This window comes from Girardinichthys multiradiatus, chromosome 24 (genome assembly GCF_021462225.1).
Source record: "Girardinichthys multiradiatus isolate DD_20200921_A chromosome 24, DD_fGirMul_XY1, whole genome shotgun sequence".
NCBI lineage: Eukaryota > Metazoa > Chordata > Actinopteri > Cyprinodontiformes > Goodeidae > Girardinichthys > Girardinichthys multiradiatus.
Window position 1 is genome coordinate 18,114,716 of NC_061816.1, and position 21,808 is coordinate 18,136,523.

At 40.8% G+C, this 21,808-nt stretch overlaps 1 protein-coding gene across 3 annotated transcripts in view; it reads right to left on the reverse strand.

The window, feature by feature from the left end:
• The window catches only part of xirp2a (xin actin binding repeat containing 2a), a 76,095-nt gene that overhangs the window by 27,908 nt on the left and 26,379 nt on the right, over nt 1-21,808 (reverse strand). Inside the window, exon 3 of one of the 3 annotated variants that reach the window (XM_047355502.1) lies at nt 163-370. The exons of 1 other annotated variant lie outside the window; for it this stretch is intronic. In XM_047355502.1, the coding sequence (XP_047211458.1) occupies nt 163-370 (208 nt within the window). Of the gene's footprint in view, nt 1-162; nt 371-6,678; nt 6,871-21,808 lie in introns of those variants that run through there. One more of the 3 variants, XM_047355503.1, reaches the window with a different exon arrangement.

The following is a 21,808-nucleotide window of genomic DNA, read 5'->3' on the forward strand; positions in this document are numbered from 1 at the left end:
AGAAAAGATCAATGGTAAGTAGCCGAAATAATTCTGGGTTGTTGATCTTGATATATATTGCTTACAGGTGGTGACTTGGAGATCTGCCAAGGGGGGAGAAAGATAGATGGAAACTCCGGGAGTGTGTCAGGTAAGTGAATGGTCCAGGTTATCCTGTCTTACTTGCACTTGAGGTTGAGGTGACACCAGGTGAGTGATCTTGGAGGAGAGCACGGTGTAGCGTGAGCCAGGTTCGTTCGCAGGAAGTCTGAGGAGCCTTGTAACCGGAATGCAGCCAACTGAGAAGATAATCCGTGAAGTTCTCTTGCAAAGAGGATCTGGGTTTTCTGCATAACCAGACTGGATACAGTAGCTCGGGACTGGTGGTAACCTGGGAAGGAGGACACGAGAAGGTAAGTACTTAGAATAATCACAAAGAGATTTGTCTTGGCCAGCTAGAGTTACCACTGCAGATTAACACTCAGACACTGGAGTGTTGGCAGCGTTGGGTTCTTATGCTCCTCTCCTGATGAGGCTGATGGAGAACACCTGTGGACTCAGCTCCTACCGTGCGTCTGGTGCCATCTAGAGGTTGGATGGGGTTAGTAGCAGGCAAAAACAGGTGAACAGAAAAACTCCCAGAACTCCGACAGTACTCCCCCCTCAACGGCTGCCGCCTGGCGGCCCAGAAGGAGTGGAAGGAAGGGAGGAGAGGTAGTCAGAGATGAGGGATGGGTCGCAGATACAAGACCGGGGCACCCAGGTGCGGTCCTCGGGACCGTAGCCCTCCCAGTCAACGAGATACTGCCAACCGCGACCCCGCCGACAGGAGTCCACAATCCGTCAGACCTCATAAACTGGGTAGTTTTCTCAGGGGGATAAGATGACAGGTCTTAGAGAAACGGTCGATAATAGTGAGTATGGTGGTCATACCTTTAGAAGTGGGAAGTCCGGTGACAAAGTCGAGGGGAATGTGTGACCAGGGTCGCTTAGGAATACAAAGGGGTTGCAATAGTCCTGCTGGTGGTTGATTAGAGGACTTGTTTCTAGCACAGATAGTACAGGCTTGTACATACTCTTTAATGTCTCTATGAAGGGACGGCCGCCAAAACCTTCTGGAGATGAGGGCAATGGTTCGGCTAGAGCCAGGATGCGCCGAAAACTTGGATGAATGGAACCAGTGGATCAGGTGGGACCAGACGGTTGATGGGACGTAAGTCCGATTTGGGGTTCCAGTTCCGGGATCTGGTTCAGTCCTGAGGGCCAGGGATACCAAGTTCTCCACATCCCATGTGAGGGCTTCAACAACACAACTTGGTGGAAGGATGGGAGCAGGTTCCTCGTCAGAGTTGTCCGGGGAGAACTGACGAGAGAGGGCGTCGGTTTGATATTCTTGGAACCAGGTCTGTATGAGATCAAGAGGTTAAAACGGGAAAAGAAAAGGGACCAACGAGACTGGCGAGGGTTAATGCGTCTGGTTGCTTGAAGGTAGGCTAGGTTTTTATGATCTGTCCATACCATAACTGGTTGTTCAGCACCCTCCAGCCAATGTCGCCACTCTTCCAGGGCCAGTTTTATTGCCAGAAGTTCGCGGTCTCCCACATCGTAATTTCTCTCTGCTGGTTTGAATCTGCGGGAGAAAAAGGCACACTGGTGAAGTTTGCCGTCAGAATCAGAAGCTTGGGACAGCACAGCTCCTGCTCCATTGTCGGACGCATCTTCTTCTAGGGTGAATTGTTTTAAAGGGTTTGGGTGAGTGACAATGGGGGCTTGAGAGAAACTGTCCTTGAGTCTGTGAAAAGCAGCATCTGCCTGTGGAGTCCACTCAAAAGGGTGTTTAGTGGAAGTTAGAGTGGTTAATGGGGCTGCAGTTTGACTGTAGTTTCTGATGAATCTCCTATAAAAATTGGCAAAACCCAAAAACAGTTGAACCTGCCCACCCTCTAGGATGAATCTGAGGAATGTAACAGAGGTCTTGTGAAACTCACATTTTTCAGCTTTTACATATAATCGGTTCTCTAGGATGCGTTGAAGGACCAGGTGGACGTGTTGTTGATGCTCTGAGAGGTTCTTGGAGTAAATGAGGATGTCATCTAGATACACAAAGACGAAACGATTGATGAAGTCCCTCGGGACATCATTCACTAGGGCCTGAAATACGGCTGGGGCGTTACAAAGGCCAAAAGCATAACAAGATACTCCAAGGGGGTCCTAAAAGGGGTCTTAAAAGCTGTCTTAAAAGCTGTTTTCCATTCGTCCCCCTGGTGGATTTGGACGAGATGGTAAGCACAGAAAGATAGATGGAAACTCCGGGAGTGTGTCAGGTAAGTGAATGGTCCAGGTAATCCTGTCTTACTTGCACTTGAGGTGGAGGTGGCACCAGGTGGGTGATCTTGGAGGGGAGCATGGTGTAGGGTGCGCCAGGTTCGTTCGCAGGAAGTCTGAGGAGCCTTGTAACCGGAATGCAGCCAACTGAGAAGATAATCCGTGAAGTTCTCTTGCAAAGAGTGGATCTGGGTTTTCAGCATAAGCAGACTGGATACAGCAGCTCGGGACTGGAGGTAACTTGGGAAGTAGGACACGAGAAGGTAAGGGCTCAGAATAATCACAAAGAGATTTGTCTTGGCCAGCTAGAGTTACCACTGCAGGTTAACACTCAGGCCCTGGAGTGTTGGCAGCGTTGGGTTCTTATGCTCCTCTCCTGATGAGGCTGATGGAGAACACCTGTGGACTCAGCTCCTACCGTGCATCTGGTGCCATCTAGAGGTTGGATGGGGTTAGTAGCAGGCAAAAACAGGTGAACAGAAAAACTCCCAGAACTCTGACAAATATTCCTGTCCATTTTGCTTTAAGCAAAGTTAGATTGAAAGGACATCATCTGTGAACATCAGCATTCATATGTTGCTGCTGAATCTTAATTGGATTTAAATCTGGACTTTGACTGGGCCATTCAAATACATAATTATTCTTTGATCCCTATTCCTTCCATTGTAGGTCTGGATGTATTGTATTAGGGCTGTTGTCCTGCTAGAGGCTGAAAGAAAACCTGTTTTGCAGCCACCAACAGTTTTTCTTCGGTTTGCTCTGTATTTAGCTCCATTCATCTTCCAATCAGCTCTAACCAGCTTCCCTGTCACTGCTACAATAAGACATCACCACAGCATCATGTTGCCATTTATTCATCATGTTCGTGTGCAGTGTTATTCATTTCCCACTCATGGTGTTCTGCATATAGAAAGTGTAATGTTAATCTCATCTGACCAGAACTTACTCTCCCACTTGTGTATTGTGTTCCCCACAAGGCTTGTGGCAAACTTTAGATGGGACTTATGAATTTCCTTAAATTTTAAGTTATTTGGCCTTCATGATGTTCACCCCTGTTCTCCAACAAACCTCAGAAGCGTCTTAAAACAGCTGTTCATACCAAGATTAAATAATAACAATGAAGGTCCTTAGTTTTGTTAAAGTAAGTGTTTGTAGAATGACAAAATGTGAAAACGTTGAAGAGGTATGAAAATCTTTGCAAGGTGCTGTATTTTCCAAAGAGACATTAAGAAACTTCCTGCTGCCAGAGAGTTACTGGGCTTTTACTCAGATGTCATGTGTTAAAAACATCTCATCACACCATTTTTAGTCTTTCAGCATTAATGAAAGCAATGACCCAGTGGGGGGGAATGAGTCAGAAATCCTACACCTGAGGCTGTGGCATATCCTAATAATGGCTTGATGACAGAAACACAAGGATGATTCCCTCATTTATCACTTCAGATAAATGTTCATGTCATGGTCTGGAGCTGTCAGACATGGGTCAACTACATGAAGACTTAAAACTCTGCGTGCAATGACAACAGTCCTTTGGATATCTCTGGCTTTTCAGAATGTTAAGTCATATGCAGAGCTGCCATACCACAGAGCTGAGGTAAGCAGGCTTTTGGGGGAGGAGGTTGACTGGAGGAGAAAAATAAACCCAGCCTTTTTATAAACCGGCTCTGTCTGCAGCGTCATGTTGCCCCGTAACAGGGAGCTTCATGAAGAGGAAGTGTGTGTTGGACATATGTAGCTAAGACGGTTAAAGGAAGTCAACACTAAATTAAACCACTTCATCTTATTCAAATATTATAAGGTCTTCACCATGTACAGCGCGAGGACTAATTAGTTCTGGCACCAGCTCATGCTTAATTACCCATAATATTAGCATTCAAAAGCTGTCTTTTGCTTAATGTACCTCAGGATAATAAGGGCAAAGTTTCTGGGTCCAGTCTGGTGATGATACAGGACAGTTTCTTCCGGGTTTACTCTTTAAATCTGATTAATTTCTTTCTTTTCTCGGAGAACGTACACTGACAAAACTTTTGGAATGTAACTTATTAAATTGGTGTAACAATTTAAATAGTTTAATCAATACTTCTGAGTAAAAATGATTTAACAGCTGAAAGTAGAACTCTCAAGCCAACTTTTTAAAGTCAGCTAAGTTAGTCAAATACTACCTAATCATTAAGATGATTTTGCTAATCTGGTTAAAATAAAACAAATTAAAAATGGGTTTTGATTAAGGGATGAAACAATATGAAAATAGTTAAAAACTTATGTGAAATTGTAAAAAACATTTTTTCTGTTTTTGCTTTTTTTTAGTAAATGCAAAATGCTATTTTATTAAGGATTTAATTCATTAAGAGAAAAAGGGTATCCCAACCAGCCTGGACTTAATTTATGTGAAAAAGTCATTGCTTGTCTTGGTAAATCATAATATGCTGTAATTAAGTTGTTTTTTGTTCAATCGAAGGAAACCCAAGAGTAAATTAGAAACAGTTACTGACATCTAAGAGTAAGAAAGGTCAATTCTAAGACTTTGGGACTCCAGTGAGCCACAGTGAGAGCCATTATCTACAGAGAAAGCATAGACCAGTGGGGAACCTTACCAGGATTTGCAGAGACATGCTAAAATAACTCCAAGAGCGCACTCAATGACTCATCCAGGAGGTCACAAAAGAACTCAGAACAACGTCTGAAGTCCTGCAGACCTTACTACCTTTAGGTTATTTCAAAAAGAGGACATCATACAGATGGTAGTGTGATGAGGGTCCTTTGCTGCTTCAGGGCCTAGACCCTTGTTGTGTTCTTGGTGTTCTCCAGCAGGACAATGATCCAAAGTAGACCAGCAAGTAAACCACTTAATGACTCTAATTAACAAAATGAAGGCTTTTAGAGTGGCTTAGTCAAAGTCAAGACTAAAGTCAGCTTAAGTGTTGTGGCAAGATCCTAAACAGGTTGTTAAAGCTTGAAAGCACTTCAATGTGGCTGAACTAAAACTATATTGCAAACAAGCCAGAGCAAAAATTCATCCACATTGATATAAAAGACTCATTGCCAAATATTCCAAATGCTTAATGGTAGCTGTTGCTGCCATTGCTGAGCTAAAGGCCCAGATGCTTGTTCAAAGCACTGTAAGATGTGCCATTCATTGGCAATGACTGGTTCAGGGTTAGGAAGCACAGCTTGCTTGAACATTAGTGCTGTTGTTAAAGTAGCTAAAGCTGGATACCAACTTAAATTCTAGCTCCCACACAAATGCTTTCTCAGCTTCAAGCCTTGTGGCAGCTAACCTTTAATTCAGTTGCTATATTCATTCTCTACATAGCCTCTATTGAAATAAATTTGAATGGCAAATATTTTCTGTTCCTCCAAATTTTGCTTTTATAGTGTAAATTCACCTGCTTTCAGGAGTATATAGAATCAGGGTGAGTGGCTGTTCTCTTAGATTTATATCTCTTCCGAGCAACCACAACAACAAAACTAATAACACTGGCTGAAAGGTAATGGAAGTGGGAAAGGCCATGATAAGTCAACAAGGGAGGCCGTGCTGCTGACAGCGTAAACGACTCAGTGGCTATATCGAGCCCATTGACCTCTAGGCCGCGCTTCCTTGTCGATGCCTTCTCTAATGGGGCCGGTTCTGAGTTGTTCCACTCTCGAATGTGTAGTGCTGAGGCAAAAGGTAAAGGGTGGAAAGGTGAAAAGTGAAAGAAGGGATCCACCATGCTGAGAGACCTGTAACGTGATAGTTATTTCAGTGTTTAAGGGCCTGAGAGGCAGCAAGGCTTGGCAGCACAAAGAAGGTCTGTGTACACAAATCACATAGGTGTTACCCCCCTTGTATACCCTGTCCTCAGAATAAAAGCCTTCAGCCACACAATTTCCTTTTCCGTACTTACTGGCCAAACCTTTTGTCTGGTAAGGGTTTGACAAGAAAGCAGAGAGAACCACATTAATTGAAATGTCAACCCAGGGAGGGTGATTTCTTTTTCACCGGCAAAGTAAAACAGGCACAATAATTAAGCTGTCAAACCTATCAAAATAACTTCTTTACAAGGAGAGTGAATTGTCCTCGAGGACTTCCTTATGCCAGGCTTAGCACTTTGTCTCCGATTAGCTCTGCTTTCAGAATATTCCAGATCAGACTGCTGCTGGGGATATCTGATGGAAGGAAGCAGGAAAAGGCCCATGCATTTTTTATGATAATGCACAAATCCTTGTGGAATCACAGAAATGAGCTAAAAAATATAGCCCCCGTAGTTTAAACCATTTTTTTTACATCAAATTTGAGGCATTTGGAACAGGAGAAATAGATCAGATTCTTCATTCACTGAGGTATCAACCACAGAGTCAACCTTAAATTTATAAGCTGCACAAATCACTCACCTTCTAGATGTTCTTGGGGTAAAATAGCTATAGAATCCAATGGAAAAGAATAGAGCCTTGAGTTGTACAGAAAAAGAAATGGGGTTTAGTTAACACCTTTTATCCAAACCCAAAAACAATGTCCTGAAGAAGGAAAGTGTGGATTGGAGACCAGCTCCAACAGTGCAGCTCAGTGGGGCCCAGGCGTCTGGTGACAGCTGACTTTATTTTAGAAGGCCCCCTTCTTAAAAAAAAAAAAAAAAAAGGATGGACTTCTGGGAGAGGGTAAGTGGAGGTGGGCTTGCTTTTTTTAGTGCCAGGCCTAGAGGTACCCTACATTCCTTTAACATTATGTCATGGTAGTTTTATAGACATAGACGTTCCACTCCATGAGCTACAAAAACATACTCAGTACAGCTCTCATTTATAGATGGGAAAACAGGAAGGCATTTGGTATTTGAAATCTCTTACTGTTAGCACGGTTAGATATCATCACCGAGCATATATACGCACTGCCTAGTAAAAGTATTCATACCCTTTCACGACATTACAGACACAAACTTCAATGTATTTTATGGGATAGATCAACATATGGTGCAGTAGTGTCAGTGCTACTGAGTCAATACTTTGCAGAACCAGGTTTTGCCTAAATTACAGCTGCGAGTCTTTGATGGGTCTTTACCAGCTTTATACAAATGTAGACTGACATTCTTGGCCATTGTAAAATAGGCCAAGCTCAGTGAGTTTGGATGGAGAACATCTGTGAACATCTGCTTTCAAGTCCCACTACAGATTATGAATTGGATTTAGGTCTGGACTTTGACTAGGCTATTTTAACACGAGTATTGTTTGATCTAAAGGATTTCAACCGCTGCCCTAGTCTCAAGTCTCTTTAGCCTCTAAAATTAAATCTTTTTCTGTATGTAGTTTCCTTCACCTCTGCAGCGAGGTGTGTCCCCACATCCTAATGCTGCCACTACCAGCATGTATTACTCTGTTCAGGGTAATGTGCATTTTTTATGTAGTACAAAAAGTTGAATTTTGATGACATCAAACCAGAGTGCCTTCATTTACCCATTTGCTCTGCCCCTACATAGCTTAAGGCAAAATGGACACTAAACATTTTTATAACTTTCCTTCAACAGCAAATCTCAACAAGTGGACTTGAATTAAGTCACTTGGTTATGCTGGATTTCATTTAGGGGTATGTAGGGGTATTACAGAAGAAGCAGTTAGCCTACCACAATCTAAAACCTGCCTGAAACTCTTTTTCAAAAGTAGAGGAAACAATACAGCCAACTACACTTAAAGCAGCTTAGAACACAAAGTAACTCCTCTATGATTTGGTTCACAATAAGCAGGACTCCCTGTTCTTGCAACGAAGCACTATGACTTGTCAACAGCAATAGGAACGCCTAATGCCTGTCTAGAAATGGTTTCTGTGTATAAATCACTGTAAATGTTTACTCACAGGACAAATATATGATGGTGGTGGTGTTTCTAAAATTGTACAAAGAACCAATCTGAATGTTTTTTCCTTTACTTTGCTACAGTAGGCTAATGTGCTGTTCCATAGTTATCATGAAGATGCAGGACTGGTATATGAACTCTTAGCTGAAGAATCAAATTATATGTATTTGATTGCAAAATTAGCTGGAACATGAATGGTAGACATAGTGGAAATGTCAGACACTGAAGCTGCAGTGGATTGGAGGTAAATATTTTTTATATTTTTGTTATGATTTAAATTAAATTGAAATAAAAACTCTGCTTACCAGTCATGGCTAACCTAGATCAATAAAAAACAGCACTCCTTTACATCAGTCTAACATCTCACTGGCTTAAATTTAACAATTCACCTAAAGAAGAACTGCACAAACTGAAAAAATATTCTCTTTGAATATTGATGGAAACAGTAGCAATCTATAATCTACTCTTTCAAGACAAGAGGCAGCACAGCTGACCACACCTTTCCATGTAGAATATGTTAGCTACACAACACAGGAAAGGACTTTCTTAGAAATGTATTTTCAGAACATTATCTTGAGGTATCAAGTTGCTTTTGTCATCAAGTATTGTTTTGACTAAGAAAGGCTTGTTTTCTTATAATAACTACAACCTAAAGGGGCACTTCTTCTGTTGGAAATCAGGACAGTCATGCTAGCAACTGATTTATCTGCAGGTAGGAGGCGATGCTGCCACCATTTATCTTTGTTATTCACTGAATAAAGTCAATGACTGAAGACAAATACATTGCTCAAAAAATAAAGGGAACACTTAAACAACGCAGTATAACTCCAAGTAAATCAAACTTTGGTGAAATCCAACTGTCCACTTAGGAAGCAACACTGATTGACAATCAATTTCACATGCTGTTGTGCAAATGAAATAGACAACATGGGGAAATCTTTGGCAATTAGCAAGACACACTCAATAAAGGAGTGGTTCTGTAGGTGGGGACCACAGACCACTTCTCAGTACCTATGCTTTCTGGCTGATGTTTTGGTCACTTTTGAATGTTGGTGGTGCTTTCACACTCGTGGTAGCATGAGACGGACTCTACAACCCACACAAGTGGCTCAGGTAGTGCAGCTCATCCAGGATGGCACATCAATGCGAGCTGTGGCAAGAAGGTTTGCTGTGTCTGTCAGCGTAGTGTCCAGAGCCTGGAGGCGCTACCAGGAGACAGGTCAGTACACCAGGAGACGTGGAGGAGGCCGTAGGAGGGCAACATCCCAGCAGCAGGACCGCTACCTCCGCCTTTGTGCAAGGAGGAACAGGAGGAGCACTGCCAGGGCCCTGCAAAATGACCTCCAGCAGGCCACAAATGTGCATGTGTCTGCACAAACGGTTAGAAACAGACTCCATGAGGATGGTATGAGGGCCCGACGTCCACAAATGGGAGTTGTGCTCACAGCCCAACACCGTGCAGGACGCTTGGCATTTGCCTGAGAACACCAGGATTGACAAATTTGCCACTGGCGCCCTGTGCTCTTCACAGATAAAAGCAGGTTCACACTGACCACATGTGACAGACGTGACAAAGTCTGGAGACACCGTGGAGAGATATCTGCTGCCTGCAACATCCTTCATCATGACCGGTTTGGCAGTGGGTCAGTAATGGTGTGGGGTGGCATTTCTTTGGAGGGCTGCACGGCCCTCCATGTGCTCGCCAGAGGTAGCCTGACTGCCATTAGGTACCGAGATGAGATCCTCAGACCCCTTGTGAGACCATATGCTGGTGGGGTTGGCCCTGGGTTCCTCCTAATGCAGGACAATGCTAGACCTCATGTGGCTGGAGTGTGTCAGCAGTTCCTGCAAGATGAAGACATTGAAGCTATGGACTGGCCCGCCCGTTCCCCAGACCTGAATCTGATTGAGCACATCTGGGATATCATGTCTCGCTCCATCCACCAACGTCACGTCGCACCACAGACTGTCCAGGAGTTGGCCGATGCTTTAGTCCAGGTCTGGGAGGAGATCCCTCAGGAGACCATCCGCCGTCTCATCAGGAGCATCCCCAGGCATTGTAGGGAGGTCATACAGACACGTGGAGGTCACACACAATACTGAGCCTCATTTTGACTTGTTTTAAGGACATTACATCAAAGTTTGATCAGCCTTTAGTGTGTTTTTCCACTTTAATTTTGTGTGTGACTCCAAATCCAGGCCTCCATTGGTTAATACATTTGATTTCCATTCATGATTTTTTGTGTGATTTTGTTGTCAGCACATTCAACTTTATACAGAACAAAGTATTCAATGAGCATATTTCATTCATTCAGATCTAGGATGCGTTATTTGAGTGTTTCCTTTATTTTTTTTGAGCAGTGTATGTTCCACCACTGAAAGTCCAAAGGCACAGATTTTCCATTTTTCAATTTAAAGACTCAAAAAGAAAACCCCTGCAAATCTTGGCTTTTTAGTTTGTAAAGTTCAAGGAACAATTCCAACACCAACCAAAAAATTCAATATGGCTGCCCTTTGCAAATAAAGACATGAACTGGCCAACCTAAATAGCCATAAAAGCATTACCATGGATGCCCCATATGGTTATAGTCAAAACCTGGCTGTATATGGTACTACTACAATAATAATTATTTCTTTAAATAATGCCAATTTTCAAAACTATAAAACACTCAATGAACCTAGTCCAGCTCTACAGCCAAATGGGTGGCATTCGTATTGATTAAAAACTGCTTACACAAGCTGCTCAACCTTGAGTGGTTTCAATGTGGCAAATGATTTCCAAATATCGCAGCAACATGAATTATGAGTACCTCTCGAGGTGAAATCTTTGTTCACTCAAAAATCCCTCTATGCCTGACATCAAGAGTTATTTGAACCCATTTCAAAGACAGCTCCTCAGATTGAAAAGCATTACAACTAACACAACGGGAGGGTATTCAATGGAATGCCTCTGGTGTAAAAGCCCAATAGGACAGAAAACATAAAAAATACTGACTTAGACACATTGACCTAAAGCAAACAGCATCAATACAGGTCCTCCTCCCTGTGTACGGTCTATTTCCTTTTGGCTTTTCTTTATATATGGCGAGACTTCTATAAGCAACTAGTTTCACGTTCATATGTTCTGTAATATTTATTCTCGGATCCTGACCATTTAACCTCAAAGATACTGTATTCCAGATGCCTACCCCATAACGTGCTTGTTGCAGCACAGTGATGAGAGAAAAGCATGGATATCCAGCCATTAGAGAAGCAGCTGCACTCTGTTGGTAATCCCACTGAAATTGCACATGGATCTGCTGTTCCCAAAGTAGAAAATAATCAGTGTCAAATAATATCTCATGAAAGGGGTTGTGCAGATCTATAAATTAAAATGTTAAGATTCAGATTTTACAGAACAACTCAGAAAATCAAAGACTGACTAAGATTTGCATGTTTAACGAGGAGAAATACCCACTGTTCTTACAGTGAAACTGATCTAAACTAAAAACTAAAGCTGCTTTTCCCCAGTATTTTAACTAGTTGAGAAACAGTCCCTGGCTATTTCATTTTCAGTTTGCCAGACTTAATTTATCCCTCAGGATGAACGAAAATGACAATCTCATAGTTTTTTTTTATCCAACAAAGTAACAACTGAAGACATGACGTGAAGAGAATCAGAGCTCCTGGGAAACTGCATCCAAATCTGGAACTGTGGTCTCTCCTCCTGTAGAGCTGTCTGCATAAAACTATGAAAAATAAAAAATAATAAAGAGTTCATACTCCACTAAATTAGGTTTACAGGGAAAACAAATCTTAAAGAAATTTATGTTTTTTATATACAAGAAAAATTCAAAGTGCTCTGATAATCAGCACTGCATTAAATATGTTACTTACAGAACTAGAGAAATAGTTTAATTAATGCCACAATAACTTAAAATGTAAAAAATATCCGGAAAAAAATATTCAGTTTTATATTGTGGTACTTACAGTTATTCACCACACACCTACTAAACGCTTAATATTCATGTTCAGCCGCCACCAACAGATGTAAGGTAGCCCGAAATCCCAGAGTGCCGGGCTGAGATCTGGCAGCGGTTAGTAGGATAGTCCCAGTCCAGCCGCCCAGTTAGCTTAGCTTAGCTTAGGGGCCAGACCAGCCTGTAGGCGGAGCTCCGCTGCTCCGAAAACTCAGAAAAACATTTCAAATTAGGCTGATTCTTCATGAACATTTGTGCGCTTAGCTGCACCAATACTGCAGCTGCTGGTACAGTAAGTCCTACCTCAGAGCAGGATCTTCTACCCGTGAAAATGAAATTACACGTGTAAAATTGTATCAAAACACGGCCTGGGTTTTCAAAAGCCTAGGGCTTTTTACTAGCAGTGGAAAAGAGGCTATTGTGTACACTCGCATCGATACACAATAAAGTCAATTTTCAGTTTCCAAACATTTATAATTGGTATCCCATAATAGCTTATAAGAGAATCATGTCCAAAATTAACAGCCAAAAATCTTTGTTTTTCCCCAGGAAAATATAAAAAAGACATAATCATTTAGCAAGCCAGTCTGGCAGGAAATTAATCAAGACAGAAACATCCATTTGGCATATCTGTTTCAAACTGTCAAATTCAAATGCAAAAAAAAGGTTATTCAGAAATGTATCCTGGACATGGAGATAAAAAAATAGCTCATAAAATGATAGAAAAAACTAATTTAGATTTACACGGCCGTAGTTTGTTAGCCACAATGCCAGCTATGGTTTCATGCTGTTACTCTGTTGCAACATGAGCAGAAGCATGTAAACAAGGACGCCTGCTATGAGGGAGCTACAGCACTGAGATTTAGAAGTAAGCTTCGCATCTGTTTAAAGTGCAGTTACTCTGCACTTGTGCTTTATTTAGGTAGTAGTTCTGTACCTCTTGGATCTTTTGCTTCTGCTGTCAGTCATTCGGCCTGGCAGACATCTCACAGTGTTTTCACTGTCGGCTCGTCAGGCAACATGAAAGCCGTCGCTCAGTCAGGACAATGCTGGGGATCATCAACAAACTCTAATTTTAGATGTAGGCTTAGGTTTGGAGTGGTGGAGGGCAACACGAGGGCTTGATGGATCCCAGGTGGATGATAAGGATATCAGCCAGTAAGTATAAATATCATTAGTGTCTGTATATGTGGTTGAATTTATGACTGCGAATTCAGGTGGAGGATTAAGACCAGTCAGCATGTCATCGTTTTACATTCTTATCATTAACAACCACATTGCTCTCATTTCATTTTTATTTTATACTGCTTCTAAAACAAGTCTGTTGCCAATGAACTGGAAAAAACCTCAGATTTGACCTATCACCTCCAAGAGTGGTTTTCAACAGGTCCTTCCAAAATGTCCTTATGTCCACTATAGGTCCAGTCTAAATAACCTTGTAATCCACACAGGTAGGTCCCCAAGGTGTTAAAAAATAGGGAGGTCAGTTGTTCTGCCAAAGCCACCAAAACATTTCTTCTAAATGCCTATTAATAAACATAATTTCTCTTCAGTAAAAAAAATCGTATTTTGCTCATTTAAAAATTCAGAAAAGTTTCGGGTCAGTTTCCCCCCCTCACCAGTTCATACCCCCATTTCGAACCCATGTGTTGACATTTTGTCTCTCTATCTTTTCCTACCTAGATTCCGCCCGTTACTAAAACCAACAAGACCATTACGGCACAAACTTAGTTTAGACCTCATACATACGAACTCAATATGATTTGTCAATTGGAATGTACATGGAATTGGAACTAATATTAAAAAGCAGACAAACCTAATGTCTTACTTACGGAGAGCCACACCCAAATCTGCACAAAATACACAAACTACACCAGAATTTCCTAATTTTATTTTGACTAACAATAATTCCAAACACAGAAGAGTAGCTACTTCAATTAATAGAAGGATACGATTTACATGCAAATATTGCATAAAATATAATCTATACTAATAAAGTGAATTATTCAAAGATTCTCATTTGTCAATATGACCCATTTACATTTGCCCAAATTGCCTAACCTTTATCATCAGCAGCACTGCAATAATAGACTAAGCCCCTCCTATTCCTGCAGTCTCACCCGAACAAAACAATGAGCTGCTGGAAGTTTTAAACTCACCAATATGGCAACTACAGCCAGATTAAAAAAAATTATTCGACCCTCTTTAGTCGACACGGCAAACACAAAACCGTTGTTTGAAGGTACTTTTCTCATGAGGCAGACGGACAGGAAAAGCCAATCTTCTGAATGATGCCACATGCTAGCTGGGCTATCGCTACAAGCTAACACTCATTAAAGCTCAATGGCACACTTAACATAAGCAATTAAAATAAAATAAAATAACTTCATGACTAAATCAAAGGTACACACATCCATAAAGGATATTAACACTTATACTAAGTGATATCTTGTCTGCTGTTTTGCCAAACAGGTAAGTGCCCCTTTTAAATAATTAATCATATTTTGTGCCTGTCGCCCGTAGACTGCTGGAGATAGGCACCAGCTTCCCCGTGACCCTGTATGGAAGAAGAAGGTATAGATGGATGGATGGAAATATCTATACTCAAATAATATTGATCCTTCTCACTGTCACGGAGTGACATTTTTGGACTTTGTTTGTGGCTTTGTGTTTGTTTACCTTTTGCTTAGATGTTTCTAATTTGGTTTTTGTATCAAGTTTTCTTTTCTCCCTCTTCTGCCTCCTAGTGTTTACTTCTTAAGTTATTTTATGGTTGTTTTCTTATTACTTTGTATGGTTTATTATTATTATTGCAATTATTATAGTTCTTGGTCTTCTCTGGATTCTCTAGTTTTATTTCTCTTTTGTATCTTTGTGTTTAATTGTGTTTTATTATTTGTTCCTTTGCACTCTTCTTGTTTACTAGTTTATTTTCTGTTTCCTTTCCAGTTAATTCAGTCAGTGTGGTTAGGTTTGTTTACTTTTGTATTCAGGTTTTCTTTATGGGTTCTTTGTTTGTTCTCAGGTTGTTATTGTTGTTCCTATGTTCCCTCTAGTTTCTCTGTTTATTTTAGTCATGATTATTCTAGTTTTCTTATTCCCCATTTGATTATTTATCTTTGTCTATAGGTTTGCTTGGTCTGTGTTTCTGTTTATTGTTTATTAGTTACTTTGCCCATCCTCAGTCTTTGTATTTGTTTCACCTGTTCCTTCTGCTTCCCTGCCTCCTTGTCACACCTGTTCCCTGTTGTCTCTGATTACCTGCCTTTTGTTATCCCTCAGTATATTAGTTGGTTTTGTGTCATTGTTTGTCGCTGGTTCCTTGTGTTTGTCATACCCCGTTCTCAACCCACGTATTCGTGCTGAGTTTTTTCCATGTGCCTGCAGAACCTCTTGTAAGTTTTTGGATCAGGACTTTGTTTGTATCTGCAGTGCCTTGTTTGGTTTCTTTCGAATACCTCTGGAAATAAAGCTAAAACCTTTTACAACATGCTGCTGCCCAGCTCTTGTCTGCATTTTGGTCTGCCCTCAAACCACATCGTGACACCCACTCTGACAGATGATTTTTTAAATAAACCTAATCTTCCTAAATTAAATTAGGAACAGAAAAACTCTCTTGAGTTATCTTGAGCAGCAAGTGAACTCCACGATGCAGTTGAAAGTAAGCCTAATAGCAAAGCTCCAGGACCTGATGGCTTCCCTGCATAATTCTACAAAGAGTTCTGGTCACTGCTGGCTCATATCTTCCAACGGGTGATCACAGAAATTCAGGAAGCTTCGATACTCTCTTAAAACATGAATTGTGCAAACATAAATCTTTTCTCAAGTTGGATAAAGATCCCACACTTCCATCAAGCTACTGTCCAGTATCACTAATAAATGCAGATCTTAAAATCATTTGCAAGACATTGACCACAATGCTTGAATCCCCTCATATTATACATTGTGATCAGGCTGCGTTTATTAAAAATCTGTATGCTATCCATAATACCAGAAGACTCAGTGGACTATTGTAATGTCCAAAACAAAAGTGGTTAAAATGTTTCGTCCCAGGTGGACCATTGCGGGGCTGACCCTCTTGCTGTGGTGTTGTTTGTGTGGGCCATGTCCCGGAGCAACAGGCTCCCGTCGGGTGGGCTGTGGCTTCCAGGTAAGTGCTGGGCCACCCATGAGCAGCAGGGGCTAGGCTGGGCTCTGGTGGGCATCCCTCCCTTTTGATCTCCCCTGCTTGGTGCTGGGTGATCTTTGTGCCAGGGGTTGATGCGGGGCCTCGGCTGCTGAAGAGTCTGGGTCCCGGGCTTGGCCTGCGCCCCACATACACCCACTCAGCACAAATACACTTATTTCTGCCGACACACACACACACACACACACACACACGCACACACACACACACACACACACACACACACACACACACACACACACACACACACACACACACACAGAGAGACTGTAGCTTGTGCTTCTGGCTTGTAGCGTTCTTTAACCGAAGGCGAATGAAACAGGTGAGCACGCTCTCAGACGGCCTCGTCATGTGCTTGGCCTCTAACTCACCCATGATCAGAGCAACACACTCCCTCATACAGACCGAAACCACATAGAGAGCACAGAGGGGAGCCAATCGCCCACAGCTTCCGATTTTTACTGTCCACTAAACTATCACTGCACACACACACACACACACACACACACACACACGTACCCATGCCCCAACACACAAATAATCCAAATGGTTGAAGGTCATACAAATACAGGTTAGTATTACATCAATGTGGCCTGGCTACTTTGATGCTGATCCATTCTTGATTTAATAAAGTCAATCGTGCAATTAGGTTTCCATCTTGAGATACCCTTTTTATAGAGCAAATCTGCCCTGGTACATGTAGGCAATCAACTTACCTATCCAGTATGCCTCAAATGTCAGGACAGGATACATGGAAAAAAACATCCAAAAGATTTTTTTTGTCTGTATGTACTTACATTTTAATATTACATTTTTTGTTGTACTTCAGTATTTAAATGTATTATGGAGATAAATCCTCAAACTAAATGCCCAAACCCAAAGTTTGATTTAAATCAGTTTTATATGATTTTCGGAAAACTCTTTATTACATTCTTTTCGGTTTTGACCCCTGATCAAACTAAAACAGTTTCCTTCTGCTGACAGATACCTGTCATCGGTGTCAGATACAGTAGATTTATGGTACTCAAACTGTGGATCAAGTACCAATGGTGGTACCAGAGATGCTTTTCGATCCTCTTCTATTCTTCAGCATCATTTGATAAAACTATTCATTGCTCAAGACCAGTAATTTGGCAGAGCACACATTTTACATAGTGTTGTCCAAGTCTGGTATGCAAAATAGCACAACATTTCTGTAATGTGTGTAGCATTTAGCTTCTTGATTTAATACTGCTTTGGTAAAATGTATCGCTTCGCAGGATGAGTGAAGAATTTGCTAAGTAATATATACCAGATCTTTAGTCTCGCGGAACTGCTCAGAGGGAAATGGGAGTTTTATTGCCAAGTCCTTATGTTGTTTTGGATCTGATGGAGTATGACATTGCCTTTTAATGCATTTTGTTGGAAATGCTATGAGAGTACAAGGTGCTGGGAATACGTTTAGGGCTTTCTAGTCCTTGTACAACCAAAGTAAGAGCTGTGTCTGCACAAAGTCAAGCTTGTTCCCAGTGCATGTTGATTGCGATTTTCATGGAAAGAATCCCTGGCATTTTTGTGGAGAGGAGGGGAACTAGCTTGAAACCTGAGAGTTTCATCTTTAATTTTTGCAGTCGATGTTGTTCTGTTGCTAGAGAAAATTAAGTATTTTGGTTTTTTGTGCTTTAATGATGTTAGGATGAAGCTGGAGAAGAATAGATTGATTGGGAACCATCTATTCATCACATGATGGTGATGAAACAGCAGAGCCAAATTTAAACTGTTTTGTTCTTAGAGCCCTGGTTTTAGAGTTCTTGCAGCAAGTTATTGACACATCATCTGGAGGTAACTTGTTTCTTCTGTAATGCCTGACAACTATATACACAATGCTGCCGTAGCAATGATATATGAGGATTTCCCAGGATTTCAGCTAGGGATGCACCAATATGAAAATGTGGTCCTATATTTTTACCAATATTGATGGGGACATATGATTCAAAATCTACTTCTTTATCCCTTCAATAAATTTTTTGTGGACTTGGAGTCTGTAGGAGAACAGAAAAGTTTCATATAGTCTCTCCAGGTGCTGCATTTGGTTTGGGTTTGGGTGTTGGGTGTATTAACCAACACAATTCATTACCGTCCCCCAACATCAGAACCTCTTTGAAGTGCCTGGTTACATTTTATTTTTCATGGAAATATTCCCACAACAGTGGGGAAATTCCTTTTTCTCCACTTCAAGGACGAGTTCTTCAGCAACCTCCGCCAGTATCAAGAAGGATTTGCTGAAAGACTTGATCTGATTGAGTTCAGTACCTTCTGTCTACGGAAACAAGGGACACAGCAAAGCAGCAAATAACGCTAAAATGACACCAAACTATTTTAGACATGAATTTATTGTGTGTTGATATGACATCCTGGCCATTGTTTTGCTAGCAGTAGCATCGTGCCTTCTGCTTATGTTAGTGCTGTGTGCTGCTTTTAGCTCCTTGAGGACAGAACAGTACTGCATGTTTTGAACAGTATTATTACATAAACAGTTTTGCATTGTTTTTGCTATTTTTGTCTTGTTTGTGCGGCGCTAGATAATTGTATCTCTGTTATCAAACTACAAAAATGGCCAAACGGGGTGGAGTGGAACGCTCTTTGACCTGGAGAGGGGCGAGGTGTGAAGTTCCTCATTAGCATTTAAAGAGACGGCACCAAAACGAGTTGCTCTCAGACGCTCCTCAGAACAGGGGTATAGGAGGAATATGTGGAGCTACAATAACAAGGAGTTCAGACCCATGCATTGCTGTTCCACTTTATATAACTACTAATGAATGATTAACGTGTGAAAAGAAAGGATTTAAAATATTTATTGATATTATGTACAAAATATATATATATATATATTTCCCTACCCTTTCGACAGCAAAAAAGACCACACAGCTGACATTCCTACTCTGCTTCAGTAAAACACCCCACAATCCTGCCCTGAATCACTATCACTGTCACATGCCCAAACAAATACCACATGGCCAACCACCTCCAGAAACTCAATACACAAACAACATGACGGAAATAAAAACTGGTCATTAATATCAGAACATTTTTACCTATTATTACCTATACCGATGTTAATCCCAACATATAGTGCGTCCCTAATTTTTGCATTTGAGTTTTTGTGAAGTATGAAATGCCCTGACCAAAAAGAACGTTGTTTTTGTTCTTGTCACCTCAAGCAAACGACGAATTTCTTTGTTCTTCCGGAGTATGAATTGGCCTTTAGTTAGCTTTATTATCTCACCTGCATGGAGTTGCTATGCTTCTAGAAATTTTGTTAAACTTGCTTTTTTAAAATCCTTGGTCATTTGATAATTTTCAAGAGTAGCCATGACACTTATTCATATTCAAAGTTATATGATTTCTAGTGGTACTTATCGTGACAACACACCCACATTGACTGCAATGTGGTCAAAAATGTGGAATGATGTGTAATTGTGGAGCACAATCTATTAGGAGCAACAGTATGATTCATCTTGTGTAGAGGCATTTTTCAACAGAAGTCTGCAGGATAGATGTGAGCAGTGTTTTAAGTCCCCTCCACAGAGGAATTAACACTGAAATAACACTGGCATTCAGCAAGGACTTCTGCTCTTCCCATACGTTAAGATATATATATAAATATATCTTCTTTTTTTTTTTACCTGAAAAGTGATACAGGCTAACAACTAATAAAATCCAGTGAATCAAAGAGGAGGTGCTTTTATTTTGAAGAACCAGAAGTGTTTTTATCATGGTGAGAGAATAAAATGTCAAGATAAATTAGGGTTATTTTGTTCTCAAACCACTTGAAGGCATTAATAAGGGGTTCGGTCACTATTATGATGCTATACCACACATAAACAGGTTGTTATATATCAATAGACCACAACCCTTCCTGGATAAGAAATCAAACACACCCTACTAGTGTGTTGTATGTGCATCTCTGTTACAGCTGTGGTTTGTGGCTTACTTACTGAAAATGCTGCTTGACGGTAGCAATAAATAACAAGAGATGAATTTGCCACTAACTCCTTTTACTGGCACATACTGGTGAGAAACACAACAAAGATCCCCTTACAAACTGTGCCAGTTATTTGTATACACTACTGCAACTCAGAAGGGACAATAATAATCATTCACTCAAATGCCAAGATTGTTTGTGGGACAAGTGACAAGTCCAAATCAAGAGCATCAGTCCAAGTCAAGTCTGAAGTTTTTGTTTTTGTAGGTTAAGTGCAGCCCAGTCCAAGTGACACAATCGGGCCATCATTTCTGTCGTTATTATGATTATGGCACTAGCGTTGGTTTAAGAAGGTACGAGTCCACTCAGTCTTAGCCCCTCTCGGACAAGCAATTAGCTTCCACCTCCGGGTCTAACTAATTAGGATTTACACTAAATGAAGATTCCAAGAGAGACATCTACTGCAGAAAATATATTAACTGCTTATAATCATTTAACTTCTGAAGGCTCTCTTTACCAGGACACACACAATCTAAGAATGGCAATGTTTGGGTTCTTGAGCATCTGGTGGTTTTACATTGATGCACATGAACAAAGGCAGACCCTGCTCAATGATGTGTTACCCTGCTCTCTTTTGTTAGGTTGCAGGATTGGAAATAGCGGACTTTACCTTACATAAACCCCATCTGTGTTTTATGTTATCAGGGTTGGTGGAAAATAAAGTGGAGGTAACTGCTGTAGTGGTTCTCTGCCAGTAATGGAATCACAGTATCAAGGGAGCCTTCGGATTTTCAGAAAAAAATGCCAGCGAGGCAGCTTTATCTGGAAATGAACAATCTAGTTTTTCAAACGCTGTTTTCTGCCAAATGTTTATCTCCCAGAACAAATAGCACAAAACATTGCATTAACCATCCTGAGGGCTTGGTTGGTTGGCTGACAGAGCAGTGAAACCATGATGAAATCACAGTGCTCAGACTATCAGACGTCTCAAGCTTTTAGTAAAGTACCTTTCACAAAGATGCAATTCCTAAAAATTGGAAAGTAGTAAGCAAATTTAATTTCTACACATACACACAGTCACATGCAGAGAATTTAAAATAACAGTCCAATAAATAGAAGTTTTACGAAAAATCCCAAAACCGTTTTAACTGCTTTTCAATGGCCTCCACAGAGTCAGCTGAAAAAGGTTATAATGGTTGACCGTTAATTTGCTTTGGTACACCTATTGAAATGCTCTTTCACTCTTAGTTTCTAATTCTATAGATGGATCAGCAAATAAATTAAGTAAATCTGTTGTATTACAAAATCTATAACACTTAAAATTGTAAATAAATACTGGAATAAAGATTATTTCAAACACAGTTTTATCAGCACTGGTATCTTTATTCGGTTTGTAAAAAAGATTCCTGCTAAATGCTCTTGTAATATAAGAATATATGACCGGTTCAGTCAGTACTGAATTTGTTTAAACCCCAAAAAAGTTGTAAAATAGCAATTTATTTTTATTGTAGGCATGAATTCAGTGAGAAGTATTGATGGAAAAAATGTAAAAACATGCTGTGATGGAGGAAG